This window comes from Panthera onca, chromosome D4 (assembly GCF_046562875.1).
Source record: "Panthera onca isolate mPanOnc1 chromosome D4, mPanOnc1 haplotype 2, whole genome shotgun sequence".
Lineage (NCBI taxonomy): Eukaryota > Metazoa > Chordata > Mammalia > Carnivora > Felidae > Panthera > Panthera onca.
The window spans coordinates 88,542,472-88,562,881 of record NC_138351.1 but is presented as its reverse complement, the minus strand read 5'-3'; the positions used below and the strand labels follow the sequence as shown (position 1 = coordinate 88,562,881).

The following is a 20,410-nucleotide window of genomic DNA, read 5'->3' as shown; positions in this document are numbered from 1 at the left end:
TCTGTGTGTGTGTGTGTGTGTGTGTGTGTGTGTGTGTATCTCCTAGACTCTTGTTCTAAGATGTGTGGAGCCTTGATCATTCAATGGAAGGGTCTGTCCGGCTTGGGCCATCACCCTGCAACCCCTTGGCTGCCCGCCCCTGGGGTCTATCGCTGCCCGAGTGGGTCATTTTCGCTGGACACTTTTGTTAGTGCGTGTCTGGAGCCACACTGACGGGACGACGTCTCTGGAAAATACACAAATGTGCCCTGACCGGGGGGGGGGGGGGGGGGGGGGGGGGGGGGGGGGGGGGGGGTTAAGTCCCACGCAAACATGCAGGCTGGGTGCTCGCGGGCCCCCTCCTGCCTCCTTCCCACGGGTGAGTAAGGTGGTCTATCAAGTCCATCCTTTACAGATGAGGACACTGAGGCTCCAGGAGGTGGGCCCCTGACGCGCAGGGCCCCGCTCTGAATCTGGCGCGTCCGCCTCCGAAGCCCCGCTCTAACCACCGTCCCCTACTGCCTCACCTCCCCTGACCGCCTCTCAGCGCTGCCGCTTCTCTCCAGGGTCTGGAGAAGGCGCTGGGCAGGTGTCCCTCCCAACAGCCCGAAGCCGCTGAACTGCCCTTGATGCACCTGCCGGGTGGGGGCCTCGTGGGGACCCCTGGCCTCTCCAGAAATTCCAGCTTCCCCCTGGTCCCTGAGGCTCCGTGGGTGGGGAGGCGCTCACAGCTGGGAGTGGACAACACTGCCCTCTGGTGGTGAGATGAGACTCTAGCCTCCGGAGGGAGCCGAACGCTCACCCAGAACAGGGAAGGGCCCCGTCGCAGCCCGAGAGAGCCTGCCGTTTGCTAAGCGCTGGCTGGGCGCGGTGCTTACGATCTTTTTTCACGCGATCCTTGCACTGATCCCGGGAGGGAGGCATTTCTGTTTTCAGTTGGCGGAAGTAGGGCTCAGAGGGGAGAGGTCGCTTGCCCACTGTCCCCCAGCTGGGGTGTGGTAAAAGGCCAGGGGTGTGTGTGTGTGTGTGTGTGTGTGTGTATTTGTTTTAGAGAGAGAGAGGGCCCCGAGCCGAGTCGGGGAGAGGAGCAGAGGGAAAGAGGAAGAATCTTAAGGAGGCTGCGCCTCAGCCCGACGCGGGGCTCGATCCCACGACCCTGGGATTGGACGCTCAACCGACGGAGCCACCCAGGCGCCCCCCCCTCCCCCCACTTGTGTGTATTTTCCCTCGTGGAGAAAGAGGGGCTGAGAGGGCACAGCTCAGAGCCGGGTGAGGAGGGAGCCCTGTGAACCTGGATGGAGGGGGTGGCCCCGTGGAGCCACGGAGCCGATGAGCCCCTGCGCCTTGCCCCCCAGCCATTCACCTCTGTGGAACCTCCTTAGATGCTGGGCCAGGCCTGGGGGACAGCAGGACAGCACAGTGACCACCTAGAGTGCCGGCACCCTAATGGGGGGGGGGGATGAGGCAGTGGGGGCACAGGGAGCGCCTTAGGAGCCCTGCGGAGACAGGCTTCCGCGGTGGGGGCGGGGGGGGGGGGGGCAGAAGTCACCTGGGAATAGAGGTGAGACAGATCTGTTTTAGGGGGATTATCCAAACGGAGGAAACTGAGGGGCAAAGAGGAGCAGAGCTCTCGCCGCTGGGATCTTGCAGTGGGGATGTGGAGGAAAAGTAGGGGGTGGCAGGGAGGGGGGTGGAGGGAAGATGGGGGCGGTGGAAGGGAGGTGGGGGGTGGGGGGGGCGTGGGCATGGAGGGGAGGGGGTGAAGGGAAGGCTAGCGGAGGAGTGGGAGGAGGGGAGGGGAAGGGGAGGGGTGTGCAGAAAATGAGGCTAAAGGAGTCAGCAGCAGCGGGGCTCATTTGAGGCTCTGGGGCCTTGTTGGGGGTCTTTGGAGGGGGGATCGGTAGAGTTGGGGTCTGCGTCCTCAAAGGATGTCTGAGAAAGCCAGCAAAGTAGGGTTGACCGCCAGGCGGTGGGCGGAGCAGAGCGGGAGGGCCCAGGGGAGAGGCAGGGGAGAGGCAGGTGTGAGCGGAGGGCTGGGAGGGGCCAGCCCAGGGTGCTTTCCGGGGGCAGCTGGCCGGAGCAGGGGAGGAGGACGCCCAGGGATGTGCTGTGCTCCTGCCAGCCGGGCAGACCCAATCCAGGGTGGGGGAGGGCTGGGAGCCCCGTGGCCGCACACCCGGGCCCGGGAAGCTGAGCTGGCCCTGGTTGGGGTGTCGTGTCTGGGGGCATCTTCTCCTGGGCTCTGAGTGAGCAGGAAAGGCCCGAGCCGGGCTGGGGTGTCACAGAGACCCCAGGGTCAAGTTGGGACCCTGCCCCCAAAATGTTGCCAGTGTGGTCTAACGTCATAGAAGCTATACCCCCACTCCAGCGTGCACACATTCTACGGAGGAAGCTCAAGACAGGTGATGGCTGGGGGCCCCTGTCCCGTGAGGGCCCCTGCCGGGAAACCCTGGGGCTCCCTGGTCCAACGGATTTCTTGGCTCGAGGCTTCCAAAAGCTTCCCCAGTGTGAGAGGGACCTGAGAAACCAGGCAACTATTGAGAAGGCGAAGAAGCCTGGATTTCAGTCCGGGAGGCAGGGACAGGATCTGGGGACCCCCTGCAGAGGCAGAGCCCGGTTCCCAGAGGACCCACAGAAGCCTGTGTGTGTGTGCATGTGTGTGTGTGTGTCCCCAGGAGGCTGTTGGCCAGGGAGGAAAGACCCACCCCTTCTAAGCGGGCTGGGCCTTGGCGGGGTGGGGGTGGGGGGGTCACAGCAAAGGGGCTAGGTGTCCGGCTGGTGAAATCCAATCAACCTTGCCAGGAGAGGTATCCTTTGAACTGGAACCTGAAAGGGGGGTGTTGTTTGTTTGTTTGTTTGTTTAACTCATTAAAAAAATTTTTTTTAACATTTATTCATTTTTTGAGAGTGAGTAGGGGAAGGGCAGAGAGAGAGAGGGAGACACAGAAACGGAAGGAGGCTCCAGGCTCTGAGCCATCAGCACAGAGCCCGACGCAGGGCTCGAACCCACGGACCGCGAGATCGTGACCTGAGCCGAAGTCGGACGGTTAACCCACTGAGCCACCCAGGCGCCCCGAACTGTGAATTATAGGTATGACCAGTGGTCAATGTCAAAGGTTCGGGAGCTATGGGAAAGCTCGAAGAAGAAAATAAAAACCTCCCGTACTGTCACCACACAGAGGCAGTCCTGGGTCGCCCCCCGGGGGCTCTGGGACCCTTGTTCGTGCCCGTTGTGATGAGGGCTGGGGTCATCGCGACCACTTCCCAATCAGATCCCTGCCTCTCCCCTCGCCTCCCACTCGAGGGACGCTGCCTTCTCGCGAGGCTGGCCGCTTCTTTTCTTCGTTGTTGGTCTCTTCCTGTAGAGTGCGAGGGGCACAGGGGTGTGGGCCTCTGCCGTTTTCCTGCTGGGCCCGTGTCCCCAGGCCTTGGAAGGGCGCCTGGCTCCTAAGGTGTTTGTGTTAAGTGAACAGATAGTGTGTAAAATGAACGTGACTGTGTGTGTACGTGCAACACAAGGTAAGGCTTCAGGATTGCCTTTATCCGGTGTGGGATTCCACGACCCAAAGTTTTTGTGAAGGGCTTCCTGGCGCGTCACAGACCCGGGTGGCATCCGGGCTCGGGGCTCCCACAGTCTTGCAGCGACACGCGGGACCGGCTTTTTTGTCACTGCTGGAGGTTTTCCTTAACGGTACATTTGCACTTCCTCCCGGGGCTTTCGATGGTCAAGAACGCGAGTTTTATCCCCCTGGTTTTTCATCATCCCGGACAACCTCATCATTTATTTACTCGGCCCTCATCGTCGGATAAATCAATTTTCCAAGGCCGCGTCGGGATCAGCACTGCTTCCACGAGCATCTTCGAACATAAATCTCCGTGCACGTCCGTTTCTTGAAGGTACGTTTCTAGAAGCAAAATTGCTGAGTGAGAGGCATGTGTTTTTTTGAGGCTCGCGGTATAGAGATTGTGCTCCAAAACAACAGTCCCCATTTGGATGGGATTTTAAAAAGAGTTTTGATGGGGCACCTGGGTGGCCCAGTTCGTTGGGCGTCCGACTTCAGCTCAGGTCATGATCTCACAGCTCGTGAGTTCGAGCCCCGCGTTGGGCTCTGTGCCAACAACTCAGAGCCCGGAACCTGCTTCAGATTCTGTGTCTCCCTCTCTCTCTGCCCCTCCCCTGCTCATGCTCTGTCTCTCTCTGTCTCAGAAATAAATAAAAACATCAAAAAAAAAATTGTTTAAAAAAAAAAAGAGTCTTGTCAAGTTTTAGTGCCCGCATGGGGAAATTTACAAGCGTGTATATAAAGAGCAGAGACCCCCCACGATCCCGCGTCCCTGAGAAAAATCACCGTTCACATTATGGTTTATTAGTTGCCAGATTTTTTTTTTTAACCATGCATATTACAAACATGCATATGAGATGTAATAAGCATAATATATCTGTGCATAGTAGATACATGTAAATGTGTCAGTGTATAAATAATACACTTATATATGAGTGTGTGTGTATATATCTCTCCAAAGAGAGAGAGAGAGAGAGACGGTGAGGCATGTCAGGTTTCTTCACCTCTGCTCCCTGGAGAGCCTGTCGTGTGGCCACCCACGGGACAAGGGTATCTGTGCCAGCCAAGAAGATTCTGAGCCGCTTCCCTTTCCAAAGCTCGAACCTTGAAAATAATAGGGTTCTCCTTTCCATTTCCAAATATAAAATGATGACATTGAATTATTCTTTTTCAAACTTCACGCAGCTCCCCAGACATGCAGAGGTATCTGCGGGCTGTCTAGAACTTGACTTTGTTTTTTTAAAAAGCTGACACTACAGGGGCACCTGGGCGGCTTGGTCGGTTGAGCGTCTGACTCTCAGTTTCGGCTCAGGCTGTGAGCCCGGGGTCGTGGGATTGAGCCTCGTGTTGGGCTCCGTGCTGAGTGTGGAAACTGCTTGAGATTCTCTCTCTGTCTCTCTCTCTCTCCCTCTTTCTCTTTCTCTCTCTCTCTCTCTCTCTCTCTTAAAAAAAAAAGTTGACACTGCATCGTAACCCTCGTTGGAATGCATTTTCACGGCCATAAGAGAGCAGCCAGAGGAAGGAACAAGACAGGGAAAAGGAACCGTCTGGAGGGATCGTCTGGAGTCTGGGGTGGGGGACAAGGAGGGGTTAAGGCTGGACAGGAAGAGCAGGGCTAGGTGGTGGAGCCCCGAACACCTGGCCTGGGTGATGGAACATCGTTGAGAGAGCCCTCGGGAGCCGCAGGAGGCTTTAGACAGGGAAGGGACATGATCGGAGCTGGGTTTTAGGGCAAGAAATCAGTCAGCTTGTACAGAAGGGCCCGGAAGGAGGTGAGAGGGGAGGCTGTTCCTGTGGCCTGGCAGATAATTCGAGCAAAGGCTCCAGGTCGCCTCCGTGGTGGGTCTGGGGTCCTTGGGCACCAGGTCCTTGGGTCCTGTGCCACGGGCAGAGGGAGGCCCAGCTCAAGGTAGACATCCAAGCTCTATCTCCACCTGTGTTCCTGTCTATGCCGTGTAACAAGTCGCTGCAAACGTAGTGGCTTAAAACAACACCCATTCGTGATCTGACAGTTTCTGTAGGTCAAGAGTCGGGGCACAGCTTAACTGGGTCCTCTGCTAGGGGTCTCGCGGCAGTCAAAGAGGCCTTTGGGGCTGGGGTCTCTTGTGGAACTCAGTGTCCCCTTCTAAAGCACATTCACGTTATACGGGGAATTGAATTCCTTGCAGTCGGCTGTTAAGACTGAGCCCCCACCCCCCCACCGCTGCTGGGGGCCGCCGCCCCCAAAGGCAGTTCACAACAGGGCTGTTTGGTTATAAGGCCGGCAGGCAAGAGAGCATCTCTCTACTTTGAGCCCCTTCTTTCAGGGAAGACCGGAGTCTCTTTAGAAGGCTCACCTGCTTAGGTCAGGCCCACCCAGGATAATCACTCTCCCTTTTGATTAAGTCAAGTCAACTGATTAGGGACCTTCATTAACTCTGCCAACTTCCTTCATTTTCGGTTAGAAACAAGTCAGAGTTTCCACCCACACTCAAGGAGAGGGGATTTCACAAAGCTGTGGTTACCTGGGGGTGAGAATCACGGGGCCATTCTAGAAGGATGCCTACCGCACACCTCTCCTTTCAGTGCTTTTTCTTTTCCTTTAATGTTTATTTTTGAGAGAGAGAGCATGTGAGCAGGGAAGGAGCAGAGAGAGAGCGAGCGAGAGAAGCCAAAGCAGGCCCAGGCTCCCAGCTGTCAGCAAAGAGTCCGATGCGGGGCTCGAACTCATGAACTGTGAGATCACGACCTGAGCTGAAGTCAGACGCTTAACCGACTGAGCCACCCAGGCGCCCCAACACATCTTCCATCTTTAAAGAGCTTCTTCGCCAGTGGAGATGATTACGTGGGCCTGTTTTTGTTTTTCGATAGGGTTATCAGCCACGTCACAGAAAATACGCAGACGAGCGGATTGCAAGCCGCCCATAAAACGTAAACTACAATATTTACCTTTTGGTTCCCTCCTTCTCAGGGTTTTTACACCGCGGGGATGAAACGTGGGGGAAACGGCTCAGCACGCATTGGTTTTGATTCCCCTTTTGGATTCTTTCTCAACGTGGGGCTGACAGATGGCATCGGATGGGACACGTTCCGGAAGGCTGGTGCCAGTGTTTGCGCTGTGACCCCTGCTGGTGATTTAGGATTTGTTCGCCCCTTTGTGTTTCAAGAGAAGGCTAGGTCAGGGGCCCCCCTACTAGGCCTGTGGTTCTCCCAGCTCTGTGCCCGACAGTGGCCTCACAGCGCCCTCCAGAGAGGGATGCCACAGGGGTGGGACGTGGGGATGCCATTTTGCTTTGGTCCTCAACTGGCGTTCCCCAAGAGCGTGGGCAAAGAAGGGGCCCTGAATGGTGTGCACCAGGTTCTCCGGGCAGGAACGCTGTTCACTGCACCCCGGGACCTCAAACTCCACTCTGCGTGCTGTCACCATAAACACCAAAGTGCCCGTTGATAGAAGGTAACTCTGTGCCAACAATCCTGTGGCGTGGCTTCTGTGATCATGACGTGTTCTTACCCCCATTTTACAGAGGACGAAACTGAGGCCCGGAGAAGTGCTCTGCCCAAGGTCAAACCGGTCTGTTTCTCAGGTCTGGGGTTTTCCGAGAGCCGGACTGCCTTTTCTCTTTCTCCCAATCACCTTCCTTTATTTCAGACGGACAAACAAAAAATAGAGGCAGATGCTTGCAATCTCCTCTCCCAAGCGTGCTTGGCCAAAGGGGCAGAGGGAGGCCAAGAGAGGAAGGTTCCAAGTTCTCCCAGCCTGGGACGGGGCCCGGGGTACCTTATCCTCATGGAAAATTCTATCCCAGGACGGCTGCCCACACAGCCCAGCAATCAGGGCTACAAGAGTGACAGCAATGTTTGAATAGATTTTCTGTTACGGGGGGGGGGGGGGGGGGGGGGCTGCTGTGCTCCCCTCCCTCAGCTCCCGGAGCAGCATATGTAAACGATTAAGACGGTTTGTTTTCTCTAGCGTGCTTGGGAGGAAGTGACACCGAAATCCTGGTGGCCCGACGGCAGGGCCAGCGCCTCCGTGGGAAACGGGCCCCCAGCTTTTTCTGCAGCGGGTGTTGTTGGGACCCGCCTTCCCCCCACCCCCCAACCGGAGCCCTCCGCCCAGTGTGACCCCATCTCCGCCGCAGGCAGCCCCGACCTGGCGATGCTTCGTGAGACCCTCCCTTTGGATGAGACATAAACCGATGGGCCTCCATCCAGTGGCGAGGGCACCGCTCTGGACCCCGCGGGCCGGCCCTTCCCTCGTGCAGATTCCTGGGGTCGGGGGTGGGGGACACGGTCAGCTCCTCACGGGGGAGGACGCCACTCCCTGCTTGGAAAAGGACGGCCCAGCTCTCGTGTGGGTAGAAGGGCAGGCCAGCGTCTTCCCGACACCTCTACCAGGCGGGCCCCGCTTCCAGAATCTCTTTCTCCCAGGCTCATCCGCGTGCCTAAGCCACATCCTGGCCACCTGGCCGTCTCCCTCAGCCCGTCATCTGGTCATTAACCCCTGCCCTGCTGTGTCCGGAATACCTCCCAGATCTGCCCGCTCTGTCCCCATCCGGTCCGGGCTCCTGTCCATCCAGCATCTGCCCTGGCCCCCGCAGGGGCCACTCTGCCTCCACTCTCAGCCCTGGGGCCACTCCTCCACACGGAACCCCGGGGGGCGTGTCCCTCCGCCACGGCTCCCCACCGCCAGGATGACATCCAGAATTCTCCATCTGGCCCCACGGGCCCCACTTAAGCCAGCCTCTGCTCCTCTCCGCCTTCATCCTGCATGAGGAGATCCAGCCCGGGAACTGTCCCCGCTGGCCCCGAGAGACAGCTTTTGGCTCGTCCCGGGGCCTTCACGCACGCTGTGCCCTTAGCTAGAAACACTGTTCCCCTCCCCACCCCCACCCCCGCCTTGGCCTGGCAAACTCTTCGTCCTTGCAGGACGCCGCTTCCGGGAAGGCTGCCCAGATGTCTGAGACTAAGTTTGGGGCTCCCCGGGCCTGGTGTGGCCTCTGCCCCGAGGGACCCTGCGTCAGTTCTCTGCTCTCTCCTCACACAGCGTGTCATGTTTGTTCAATGAATGAGTGGCAAAGGGAGGCCCAGGAACCACTTACCGGAGGCAGAGGCCACATGGAGGAAGACGACGCGGCTCTGGCCGCACACACTCCCCCACCCCCACCCCACCCCAGTCCAGGGCACAGGTGTCTCCCCCGCTCTGGCCCTCGCAGTCAGGGTGAGCCCGAGCCCCCTCAAGACATCCGCAGGACGCCCCCCCCCCCACGCCTTCAGCCGGAGCCCGTGCCTCCCTCACCCTCAACGGTGCCCCACGCTCTCCTGCGGACGGAGTCCCAACCGTCCAGCCGCAAGGCAGTCACACGGGGAGCGTCCTGGGGCTCGTCTGCGCGTCCGAAGGAGGCAAGAAGCTCAGTGCGCGAGAACCCCGTTTTCGTGGCGAAATTCCAGCTGAAGGGTGGGGAGGGGTCCTTGTCTGACTCGCAGGTATGATTACCATACCTCCCAAGACACAAATGGGGATCGTCCCCGACACAAGGATTGTCCCCGAGGCTTTGACCCGTTTGGGGGTCATCAGGGGTGTGCAGCTGATGGGCGGGAACACGGACGCTTTGGGGCCCTTGGCTGCAAGGGCAGGGCAGACTCCGGGACAAGAGGTCAGCTGATCTACCCCATGGGCTGTGACCGCCGTGTCACCGCGAGGGCCATCGCCAGGAGGGACTGGTCGCCTTCGTGCCCTCTGGGGGTCGGGGAGCGCTGTCCTACTTACTTGGGGGCTGACTGAGGGCCCCCTCAGCAGAAATGACTCTGAACTTCCCTGGAGGGTGCGCCCCACAGAAAGAGTGGTATGGGGCCAGGCGGAGGGGGCCCGGGCTTCCCGCAGACTCCCTTACAAGTGACGTCATTGGCTGGTGGCACATGTGTCGTCTGTGACCCTTATCGTCTGCAAAAAGGCGGGTGGACTTGGGTAAGGTCTTCTGGTGTCCTTGGCTGTTGGGACCACTCCTCCATCCCGGGGGGCCACCCGGGACCTCCACTCTGCACTATGTCTGGGGCATTTGTCTCGGCCGCTCTACAGTCAAATGCCCAGGAGGGTCCCCTACGTCCTGCAAGCCCCAGAGATAAGGAATTGAATTTCTAGCACCTGCCTCACACACTGTCAGCTCAGCCCAGGAATCCATGGTCACCTACCCTGCCCCCCACCATAGGGCAGAGGGGATACTCCCTGCCCAGAGGGGATACTCCCTGCCCAGAGGGGATACTCCCTGCCCAGACAGGGAAGGGATCCCGCCCAGTGTCACACAGCAGGGCTTTCTCCCAGATGCCTGGGTGTCCACGGGGTCCAGGGCCGGTCTCTGATTTCCTCCCCCACTCCCCAGCCCTGGGGCTCTGCAGGGTGATGGAGAGCTTCGTGCAGAAGAAGGCTGGGACATGAGGGCATCTGGTCCTGCCATGGCTGCTGGTCCGAGCATGGCCCAGGGCCGCCCCCACGACGGCTGCAGGCCAGAGCAGGGTCCCAGAAGGCCATCCCTCAATTACTTTGCTGCCCTCGTCCGCCCGCCCTTCCTCAACCTTTTTGGGGTTTAAAAAAAAAATTTTTTTATTTCTTAAAGACAAAAGCTTTTTGGTTTTAATACACAAAATAAATGCAGTCCTTGTGGGGTTCCTGCTCCACCTCTGGCCCAACCCCCCCCAAAGGTCATGGGCCAAAGTCTCCCACGGCTGTAGACGGGGGCCTGAGCCAGGCTCCCGGGATCTCAGCAGCCTCTTGGGCCCGGGAGTCCAGACTGGAGAGAGGGCCCAGGAGATCCCTGTCCTGGAGACAGGGGACAGGAGAAGGGCACTCTCCCGCACGTCTGCCCTCTCTGCCGTTGTGAGACCAGGCGGGCAGCTGGGTCCTGGTGGGCCGACCATCAGTTCACCGTGGGCACCTGGCTGTGGTGCAGGCTGAACTCCTTGGCCTTGAGACGGAGGCTGGCGATGCTGTTGGCCATGTTGACTCCCGGGGTCGCAGGGCCTGAGCCTCCAGGGCTGTAGGGCGGCACCGTGCTGGGGGCGACAGAAGATACCAGGACACTGGGCTGTGGCTGACGTGATGCCCGAAGCTGACCACTTCTGGCTGCCAGCCCTGGACCCCAGCCTCTGGTCCTCCCGCCTCCCTTCCTCGGTTTACCTTCCCGGCAAGCCCTCCCCGCCACGGGATGGGCATGATCGGGGCTGCAGAATTTGGGGAGGAGTCAGAAATGCCCACAGACAGCACGGGGACACAGGCAGCTCCTGTGGATCTGTAGGCGTCCCTCCCTGGATCAGGAGCCTCCGGAGAGCAGGTCCTGGGTCCCGTCCCCGCCCCCGCCCCCCTCCACCCAGCACCTGCACTGGGCCTGGTGCACAGCAGGATGGAGACACGGCAAACCACCTCTTGGTGGCCCTTCCGCTCCGGGTAAGGACAGGGCAGGAGAGCTGGCCAACATGGGATCACGAGGACTCTGACCCCACAAGCCGACCCGCCGGATCTTGCCTCCCACAAGACCAGGGCTCCAGCAGAGTGACTCACACAGACTAAGGGACAGGTGTCACCCTTGGAGTTGTGGGCACAGAAAAACGACTCCCTGGCACCCCTTCCCTCTTCCTTCCTGCCCTGCCGCCTTTTTCCAGCTTTGACCAGGACAAAACTGCCCCAGAACGTGGCTCTGGACCCCAGCCGGGTCCCTGGGACAGGGGAGCCGTGCCCTCAGCCCTCCCTGGCCTCCCAGGGAGATCGGCACACACACGTGTCCCCACACGGAAGGCCCAGGCTTCAGGGGCGCCTGGGCACCATGCACAGCTGTCTTGAGATGCTCAAAGGAGCCCCGGGCCCTAAGAGGCCGCACGGGTCGCCCAGGCTGCTCCCCCTCCCGCCAGAAGGGGTTCCTGCTCTCACCTGTAGGGGGACGAGGCCGTCCAGGAAAGATAATCGGGGCTCAGGGTGGCGGGCCGGGGAACCACGGGCTGCTCGATGGCAGCCTCCTGGCTGTAGGACTTGAGCAGCGAGGCGGAGCGGTTGGCCAGCATGGCCCTCTCGTTTCGGCGGAACTTGGCCCGGCGGTTCTGAAACCAGACCTGGGGGTGGGAAGGCGTGCTGAACGGGGCACAGCAGGCTGCAAGGGGGGACCCCAAGTCCTTTGGGACGGCGGTGCGGGCCCGCTCTGCCACCAGCTCTGGACGGGCAGCCCCACGGAGCCTCAGCTTCCTCCTCGGGAAGATGGGGATGCTAAGGCTGCTGGGTAAGCGTGTGCAAAAATGAGCACTTCACCGTGGTAAGGTTGCAACTAGAGAGGGGCACTTGGCTCAGAGCGGGGTTGAACGCTGCAACACGGCGTTTAGTCACCCAAACCTTCCACGCCGGGCACGGCTCCAAGCCCGCTGACAAACATATTAACCAGGGGCGCCCGGGGGGCTCCGTCGGTGGAGCGACGGACTCTGGCTCAGGTCATGATCTCGCGGTCCGTGAGTTTGAGCCCCGCGTCGGGCTCTGTGCTGATGGCTCGGGGCCTGGAGCCTGCTTAGGATTCCGGGTCTCCCTCTCTCCCTGCCCCTCCCCCGCTCATGCTCTGTCTCTGTCTGTCTCAGAAATAAACATTTAAAAAAATTTTTAAGGGGCGCCTGGGTGGCGCAGTCGGTTAAGCGTCCGACTTCAGCCAGGTCACGATCTCGCGGTCCGTGAGTTCGAGCCCCGCGTCAGGCTCTGGGCTGATGGCTCGGAGCCTGGAGCCTGTTTCCGATTCTGTGTCTCCCTCTCTCTCTGCCCCTCCCCCATTCATGCTCTGTCTCTCTCTGTCCCAAAAATAAATAAAAAACGTTGAAAAAAAATTTAAAAATAAAATAAAATAAAAAAATAAAAAAAAATTAAAAACTCCCAAATATATCCACTACTTTGGTTCTCGTAAGAACCCCAGGAAATAGACCCACGCGATCCTCATTTTACAGGGAGGCACCAGAGAGGTTAGGTAACCTGCCCAAGGCCACACAGCTGGGAAGTGGCAGGGCTTGGCCTCGAACCTCGAACCTCGGTGCTCCGGGCCTCGGACGCTCCCGCTCTTAATTACCGCCCCTCCGCAGCAGCTGCGCCCCCCAGACGGCGAGGGGGCTGCGCGCTCCCGCGGGCGCCCGCGCGTGCGCGGCGCTCACCTGCACACGCGCCTCGCTGAGGTTGACGCGCCGCGCCAGCTCCTCGCGCACAAAGGCGTCGGGGTAGTGCGTGCGCTCGAACACGCGCTCCAGCGCCTGCAGCTGGCTGCTGTTGAACGTGGTCCGGTTCCGCCGCTGCTTCTTCTTCCGCTTGGCGGCGCCGCCGCTGCGCCCGGGGCTCGGACACTCACCTGCGGAGGGGATCGGGTGTCAGCAGGTGCAGCCCCGCCCCGCCCCGCCCCGCCCCCGGAGGTGCCCAGGGGGTCCCGACCCCCCCCCCCCCCCCCACTGGCTCGGCAGCGTGCGCTGAGCGCTCTCCTTGTGTCTCCCGCAGCGGATGGATGGAGGGTCCAGCCCCGAGGGCGGGAGCAGATCCCTTGAATTCTCTCCTTCACGCATCCCTTCATTCATCCATCCGTTCATTCTTCAACACGTATTAACTGAGCAGCTACTGTGTGACCGGCGCAGTGCTAGGGCCCACGGGGAATATAACAGTGAACAAAAGCAGGCAGATTCCACAGGAGGTGGAAATGAGCCAGAGGGTGAATCCCAGCAGAGGAGCCGACCGAGGGTCTGTGCTGGCCTCTGGTTCAGAACGGGCGGCTCAGGTAAGGATGCCCAGCACAACCTTAGGGAACGCACGGGGTCAGCAACCCTTACCTTTTAGGTCCACCCTGTCCTTTGAGAGGACGGGTTGGGGGCGGGATTCAGCCACTATTGCCACATCGATGGGCAGAACTGTTGACTCTTCGTCCCCAAGAGCCCAGGTCATTGCCCACTCCTCCAGGCAGCCCTCCGGATCACCCGGGTCCACGTGGGATCCCCTCCCGCGCTCACGGGCACCACCCGCGACACTGCCCAGGTCAGCCCTTCCTCACCTATCCGATTTTCTTATTAAAAACGTACATGATAGTAACAAAGTAATGTCATTGCTGGTGGCAGGAACGGATTCGAAAACCAGAAGGGGGTAAAAAAGTGACACGAAGTACCCTCCTCTCCCCGCGCTTTACCAGATTACAAATGTACCTTTAAAAAACTTACAAGCATGAGACCGTGCTGAACACATTGGTGCTTCAACTTCCCTGTTTTTTACTTGATAATATTCCAGACATTCCATCTCGCAGACAGCAAACACAGCCCTCTTTATCTGGATTGTTTTGCATACTCTATTTTCTCTCGTGTTCCCTCCCTCCACGCGTAGGGACTTAGTTTTTTTAGGTCCGTTTTTGCTTTTGCTGGAGCATCGCTCTTTGCAAATATAATAAAATACGTACCATATTTTTCCTATCAAAAAGTCGCCTACGACGTCCTGCCCCCCCACCTCACCTCTTCCCCACTTAGCACCTATCTCAGGGATCCCTCCATCCAGGGCCCAGAAATCATTCACATTCCTCTCCCCAGCCCCCCCAAGGCCCTTGGCTGGGGGACCGTCCCCTGGTTTATCCTCCCAGAGTCCTATGGATGGGCCTCTGGCGTGTTTCCAATCTTCCGCAACTGAAAGAGTGCCATGATGAATAAGCTCGTGAAGACATGATTTTCTATTTTTGCCAGTGTCTGTTTGGGATAGATTCCTAGAAGCGGGAATCGCCGGGCCAATAAAAAACAAAAAAACCCCAAAAAACCGCTAGATGTGGCCAGGTTCCCGCACCAGCCTTCCCACCAGCGGTGTAGGCGAAGGTCTGTTTTGCCCAGTTTGGACAACAGAACGTATTGTCGGCCTTTGGGAGTTCAGTCCACGCCTTGTGTTTTTTTTTGCTTTCCCCGGCGACACGTTCCCTTCATACATTCAGTGTTCCCTGCACAATGCCGGGTATTGGCTCTGCTGAGCATCTAGAACATTCCAGGCCCGGCAATGGCTACCACTCAGTCCCTGCTTTCAAATAAGATCCCACGCGAGCAGGGTTTATTGCCTCTGGGGCAATCCACTGATTGGACTTGAGGCTGAAGTGGTCCACGGGACTGGTAAATGATCGTGGGGGCAAAGAGGGGGTCTTCTCAGGCAGGACTCAGGGAATGCCCCGGGCACAGATGACCTTACAGCTGAGTTTGGACCAGAAGTTCCCATCTGAGGGCAGTTCTGCCTCCGGGGGGACATCTGACAGTGTCTGGAGATAGTTTTGATTGTGAGGACCGGGGGGCGGGAGGTGCCATGGGGATTGAACGGGTGGAGGCCGGGGGCTGTCGCTAAATACCCTTCAGGACGAGCACAGGCCCCCACAGCGAAGAATCTTCTCGTGCACCATGCCCACGGCCCTGGCTCAGCGGGATGTTCAGGATGGTTGCAAACACAGGAGACACAGGCTGGGGAGCGACGGGGAATGCGAGTGGTCCCAAGGGAGCCGCCGCGTCCCCTGGCCTGGCTCCAGCCTTCTCCCCTCCCCCCCGGAAAACGGAAAAGTGGAGGAGAATGCCTGGTGCCTGTGACCGTGTCTCTGCCCCGCATCCCTGTCCCCTGGAGCGGGAGGAAATCTAAACCAAAACAACGAGGGCCCGTGAGCTGAAAACCGGGGGGTGATCAACAGCCCCGAAAGCGGGGACAGAAGCTTCTGGAACACCAGCCAACCCAGAGACGACTTCCGTCCCCCTTCAGGCAACGCCGATTGGGCACACACCCAACGCAGGAGGCATTTCGGCCAAAAAAGGAGACTTTTTCGAGAAGTTTCCGAGCAATCCCAAACGGAGGGTGTCTAAATGAAAACCATTCTTCAGCTTCTGCCCCGCCAAGTGGGCGTCGGAAGAGACTGGGCTCTTTCGTCGCCGGTTTAAACCGAGTAGTGACTTGGAGCCGGAACCCTCACGCAAAGGCATTTGTCGCCAGGTCCCCGACAACCTGCCACACCAGCCCCAGCTGGGCTCCTCGCCGGTCTGGGGTCCGCTCTCTCTGGGGTCACAGCAAGGCCGCTCCGACGGGGGCCGCTCAGCCAAAGCTGGTTTGGGGCCACGGGGGGTGCCAAGCGGGCCACCCGCTCCCTAACCCCCACCCTGGGGGGTGTGACCCCATTTCACACACAGGGAAACTGAGGCCAAGGTTGCACCTCTGGGTTGGAATTCATGTTTGTCAGAGGCTCGGCCGGCCCCGGGGCTGTAGGCTCGGCCTCTCCTCCCTCACCCGCCTTGCTCCCAGGGAAGGTGACGCAGGGGTCTGTCACAATCTCAGTCCTGGCTCTAGGAGGCCTAAGTGCGGAAATGCCCTTGGGTCTCCATCCCAGACTGTGGGAAGTACGTCCCTGGGTCCCGCTTTTGTTCCGAAGGAAGACGTCACCTCTGGAAGCGGCAAGGGACAACACACACCGTGCCCAGAGTCACATAAAGTTCCTAAGAGGAGCAGAGCTTAATTCCGTGCCGAGAGCATAGTAAGTGCTCAATAAATAGCGGCTGCCCTTAGCATTGTCGCTTATGAGGGAGCCAAGGGTCTTTCTCCCCAGCCCTTGGGTCCCCTCGTCCCAGCCCGCAGTAGAAAGACGGGTCTGTAGTCCCTGCTGGGCAGAGGCTGAGAGGTGGCCGAGGCCGAGGACGACTGAAGCATCGTCCTGAAGGTGACCCGGGGCTCGAACCCACCGGCTGGCCTTCCCACCGGCTGGCCACCGGCTTCCCAGCGGATGTGCTGGATATTTGTTACCCTAAGTCCCTGAGTCACCGCCTGAGAAATGTATTGTGGTGGGCGTGTGTCCCCCTGGGGGCTCCACGCTGGGACTTTGAAGCATTTGGAAAAGAAATAAATACTCACTAAGCCTCAGGCCAGCGATGGCTGGCCCCGCCCCCCCCTTTCCAAGTCGGGCTAGTCCCCAAGTTTCCTTTTGTTCGGTAAAAGTCCTGCTTTTCTCTGGGGTTGAAAAAGAAAGCCTGAAACCGCCTCTCTCTCTCTAGGGGGAGAGAGAAAGGTATTCAGACGGGGGAGGCCCGCCGCCCACGCTCCCTCTCTCTTAAAACCCCCTCTCCCTTAAAACCGAATTACTTCGTCCCCCGGTTACATTACAATAAAAAAAAAAAAAAGAATGACTTGTGCACAGTTTTCTGCCATTAAATTATTTCACACGTACCATTTATTTAGCTGACTGAGGGCCAAAGACATTTAAAAACTCCACTCTCAGCCAGATAATCGAGTGGTCCTGGCTTCTCTCTCCTGCACCCATGGTTTTTCTTATTCCGTGTAATTTAAGGGTCTAAATAGTCTGGAGGGAATTAACTGCAAATTCTTCCTAAGACAAATAAACCCAGCCTCTTCGTTTCTGCCTTCCTCAAGCTGTTGAGAGACACCCTCTGTTTGTTTTTGCTTCAAATAGTCAGTTTGTGCCTGACCCCGGGGCCGCGGCGAGCTCCAACCCAAATAAATAACTTTTATTAATTAGCATTTATTCTGACCAGAAAAGCAGCCCCTCTCCTCGCCGCCCCCCCCCCCCCCAATGTGATCTCTGCCAACACGTTCGCAAAAATAAACAACGGGTCCCCAGGACCTTGATGTGGATTTAACAAATTAACACCGGCCCTTGGTCAAAGGAGCTCCAAGCTGCAGAAATATTTACAGCCGGGAAAGTCTGAGGAAGACTGGAGAAAAGAAGGTGGAGGGCCCGGAGGGGCCTGCAAAAGCTTCGGGCCCACCCCCCAGGTCTCCTGGAAGGGACGAGGGTTCCTCTGAAAGACCCCTGGTTCTGCCTTGTCGGGGCTCAGACGGGAACCCTGGAATCTGTCCTTAGCTGTCTCCGGTGCCAACAGGGGACACCCGAAGGGAAATGTGTCGCCTCTTCAGGTGAGACGTGAGAGGCCTACAGCCCCGTGGCTGAGGGGGAATGATCTCCAGCAGAGTGGCCAGGGCAAATCTGTTAGCGACTCCCAGCCTCTGGAATCTCCCGGAAAACTGGGAACAACAGAAATGACCTCATTAACCCTCCTATGGGCCTTACACGAGGGCCCCTAGCCCACGATTCTACAGATGAGGCACCTGAGGCTCACACGGGACAGCAACATGCCAAAGCCATAGGACTCGTCAAGGCCGGAGCTGGGATTTGAACCTGCCGATGGGCACCAGGCCCAGGTTCTTGAACACCTTGGCGCGGTGGGGGGACCGGCCCTAAGAGGCCCGCACCCTCGTTCCTCCCGCAGCGGGATTCTGAGAATCTCTCCGTGGGCTTAGGGTGAACCAGGAGGAGGGACACGGAAGGCAGCAGCTGGAGAAGCACAGGAGAGAAGGGTGCGCGGGCCGCCCAGCCTGGGAGACAGGGCCAGAGGGGAGCACGGCACCCAGTCAGGCCTACGTTCGAAGGAAGAACAGAAGCAAAGACGGGAGGGGGGAGGAGGGAGAAAGGAGAAGAAACATGGTCCCTGGAGCCTTCTGGAGAAGGGCTTCCCTAGGCGGCCGGCCCCACTCCAGCCAGGATCCCAAGCGAGGAACCTTAAGAGCTGGTTTCATGTCCGGCCAAGCTGGCATTGGTCCCGGACACTGAGGGACCAGGCCTAAGACACAGGGGAGGGGCTCGGGTCCTCGGGTGAGATCACACAGGCAGACTTTCCAGCATCACCTCCCCGGAGGCCCCCAACAGCCTCAAGAGGGGCGGGCAGGGAGGGCTGTCTCTGTCCTACAGAGAAGGCAGAGGGAGGCCCAGAGAGGGGCCGGGACCTACCAGGGGTCACGCAGCAAGGAAAGCCCACTCCCGCGGCCCTTTTTCTTCTCGATACATCCCTGGTAGCCAGTCGTCTGGGATAATGGAGAGAGGAGGTAGCCCGCCCCCCAGCCCAGGGCTGGGCAAATCCAATGATGAGCACAACAGAAGGACAGAGGCTTTCTCTTGAGGGCCTTTCTGGCTCTATCCAGTGGATGGGGCCACCCAGGCCACCCTGGTGGGCAGAGCCAGGGCCTGGACCTCAGGAGGGCTGGTGGTACTCACATTGGACGTGCCCACCCCTCACTGCGGACCCCTTCTGCATACCATTCCTGGGCTTTCCACCGCCCCCCTCTGTCCCTCCCTGACTTTTACCTTCAGCAGCAGAATGCCCCCTCCTCCAGGAAGCCCTCCCAGACCCCTGTCATAGCTGTGCCACACTGTAGAGTAGACGTGGGGTCATTCGTCCAGCAGGGACTGGAACTTACTGGGTTTTGTCTCTCTGGAACCCATCACAGGACCTAGCTCAGGGTAAACTCTTCACAAATATTTTTTTGAGTGCTGGGTGAACGAGGGAATGAAAAACCTGGGACTGTCACGCCCATACTCCCCTCACAGCCCCCAGGCCAGTGACCGGTGTGGCTACAAGGGGGCCTAAGCAGGCTTCGGCCGACCCTGGAGTCTAGAGGAGGCTGGGGGAGGCTCCCCCGTGTCCCCTAGAAACCTCAGCAGAGCCCTGGAGGCAGCTGCCACGCATTGGGGTCTCTCTAGGCTCTGGAGCCTCTCCTTCACATGCACAAAGGTCTTGGGGTGCTGCATATGCTTCCACAGGATGACTGGACCCCCTCCCCACCCCAAGAAACCCAGTGCACCAATGGAATCTACCCTACAAGACCACATGAGCTCCTCCCCACCTCAGGGCCTTTGCACATGCTTTTCCCTCTGCATTCCTTCTGCCTCATGCTTACCCAGTTTTTAGTCTAGACCTAAATTCCCTGCCCTGAAAGGCTTTCCAAGCCCCCAGGCCAGGCCAGATCTCCTCGCCACAGGCTCCTGGGCTGTCTCCCTCTCCTGAACGTCTGCAATGAAGTTGTTCTTCTGTTCTGGTTCTCCACTTTGTGCTTGTCTCTTCCCTTTAGCTCAGCTCTAGGAGGTAGGGACTGTGTGCGCCTTGTCACTGCTATATCCCCGGGACTGGGCAAGAAGTTTGGTCTCAAAAAGATGTCTCAATATAAATGAAGGAAGGCCTCCCTCCAGAAAACAATGGGAAGTCCCAGCATCCAAACCCAGTTCCCCCTGCCCTTCAAAAGGCCAGACAATGGTTACTTAGATGGGACAACTCAAAGCACAAGCCAGTAAAGAAAGGAAGATAAATCAGACTTCATAAAGATTAAAACTTTGGTGGACACCATCAAGAAAGTGAAAAAGGGGGTCGGGGCGCCTGGGCGGCTCGGTCAGTTGAGCGTCCAACTTCAGCTTCGTCACGATCTCACATCCGTGGGTTCGAGCCCCGCGTCGGGCTCTGTGCTGACGGCTCGGAGCCTGCCTGGGATGCTCTCCCTCTCCCTCTACTCTGCTCCTCCCCCACCCTCTCTCTCAAAATAAATAAACATTAAGGAAAAAAAAAGACAGTAAAAAAGACAACCCAGAGAACGAGGAAAATATCCACAAATCGCGTATTCGGTAAGGGATCGTATTTAGAAAATATGAAGAATGCTTTCCACGCGACAATAAAAAGGCAAACCATCCCATTAAAAATGAGCAAAAGGTCCGCATCGGCGTTTTCCCAAAGGAGGCATGTGAATGGCCAACAAGCATGTGAAAAAAGTGCTGGTCCTGAGTCATCAAGAAAACGCAGCACGCAACCACAAGGAGATGCCGCTTCACACCCAGTATGACGGCTAGAATCAGAAGGCAGATAATAACAAGTGGGGACAAGAATTTGGAGACATTGGACCCCCCCCCCCCCCCCCCCCCGTGCACCGCTGGCGGGAAAGTCCAATGGTACAGCCGCTCTGGAAGAGTCTGGCAGGTCCTCCAAATGTGAAATTCTGAGTTACCATCTGACCCAGCAGTTTCACTGCTAGGTATCTACCCGGGGCGGGGGGGGGCGGGGTGAATGAAACC

The 20,410-nt window shown here is 58.3% G+C and overlaps 1 protein-coding gene across 1 annotated transcript in view; it reads right to left on the bottom strand.

Annotated features, from left to right (window-relative positions):
* Positions 1 to 10,101: 10,101 nt before the first annotated feature.
* PRRX2 (paired related homeobox 2) overlaps positions 10,102 to 20,410 on the bottom strand; it is a 41,635-nt gene continuing 31,326 nt past the window's right edge. Inside the window, exons 2-4 of the mRNA XM_078436384.2 lie at positions 12,687 to 12,877; positions 11,440 to 11,618; positions 10,102 to 10,568 (exon numbers count right to left, since the gene is read on the bottom strand). Of these exons, the coding sequence (XP_078292510.2) occupies positions 10,433 to 10,568; positions 11,440 to 11,618; positions 12,687 to 12,877 (506 nt within the window). The 3' untranslated portion in view covers positions 10,102 to 10,432. The remainder of the gene's footprint in view (positions 10,569 to 11,439; positions 11,619 to 12,686; positions 12,878 to 20,410) is intronic.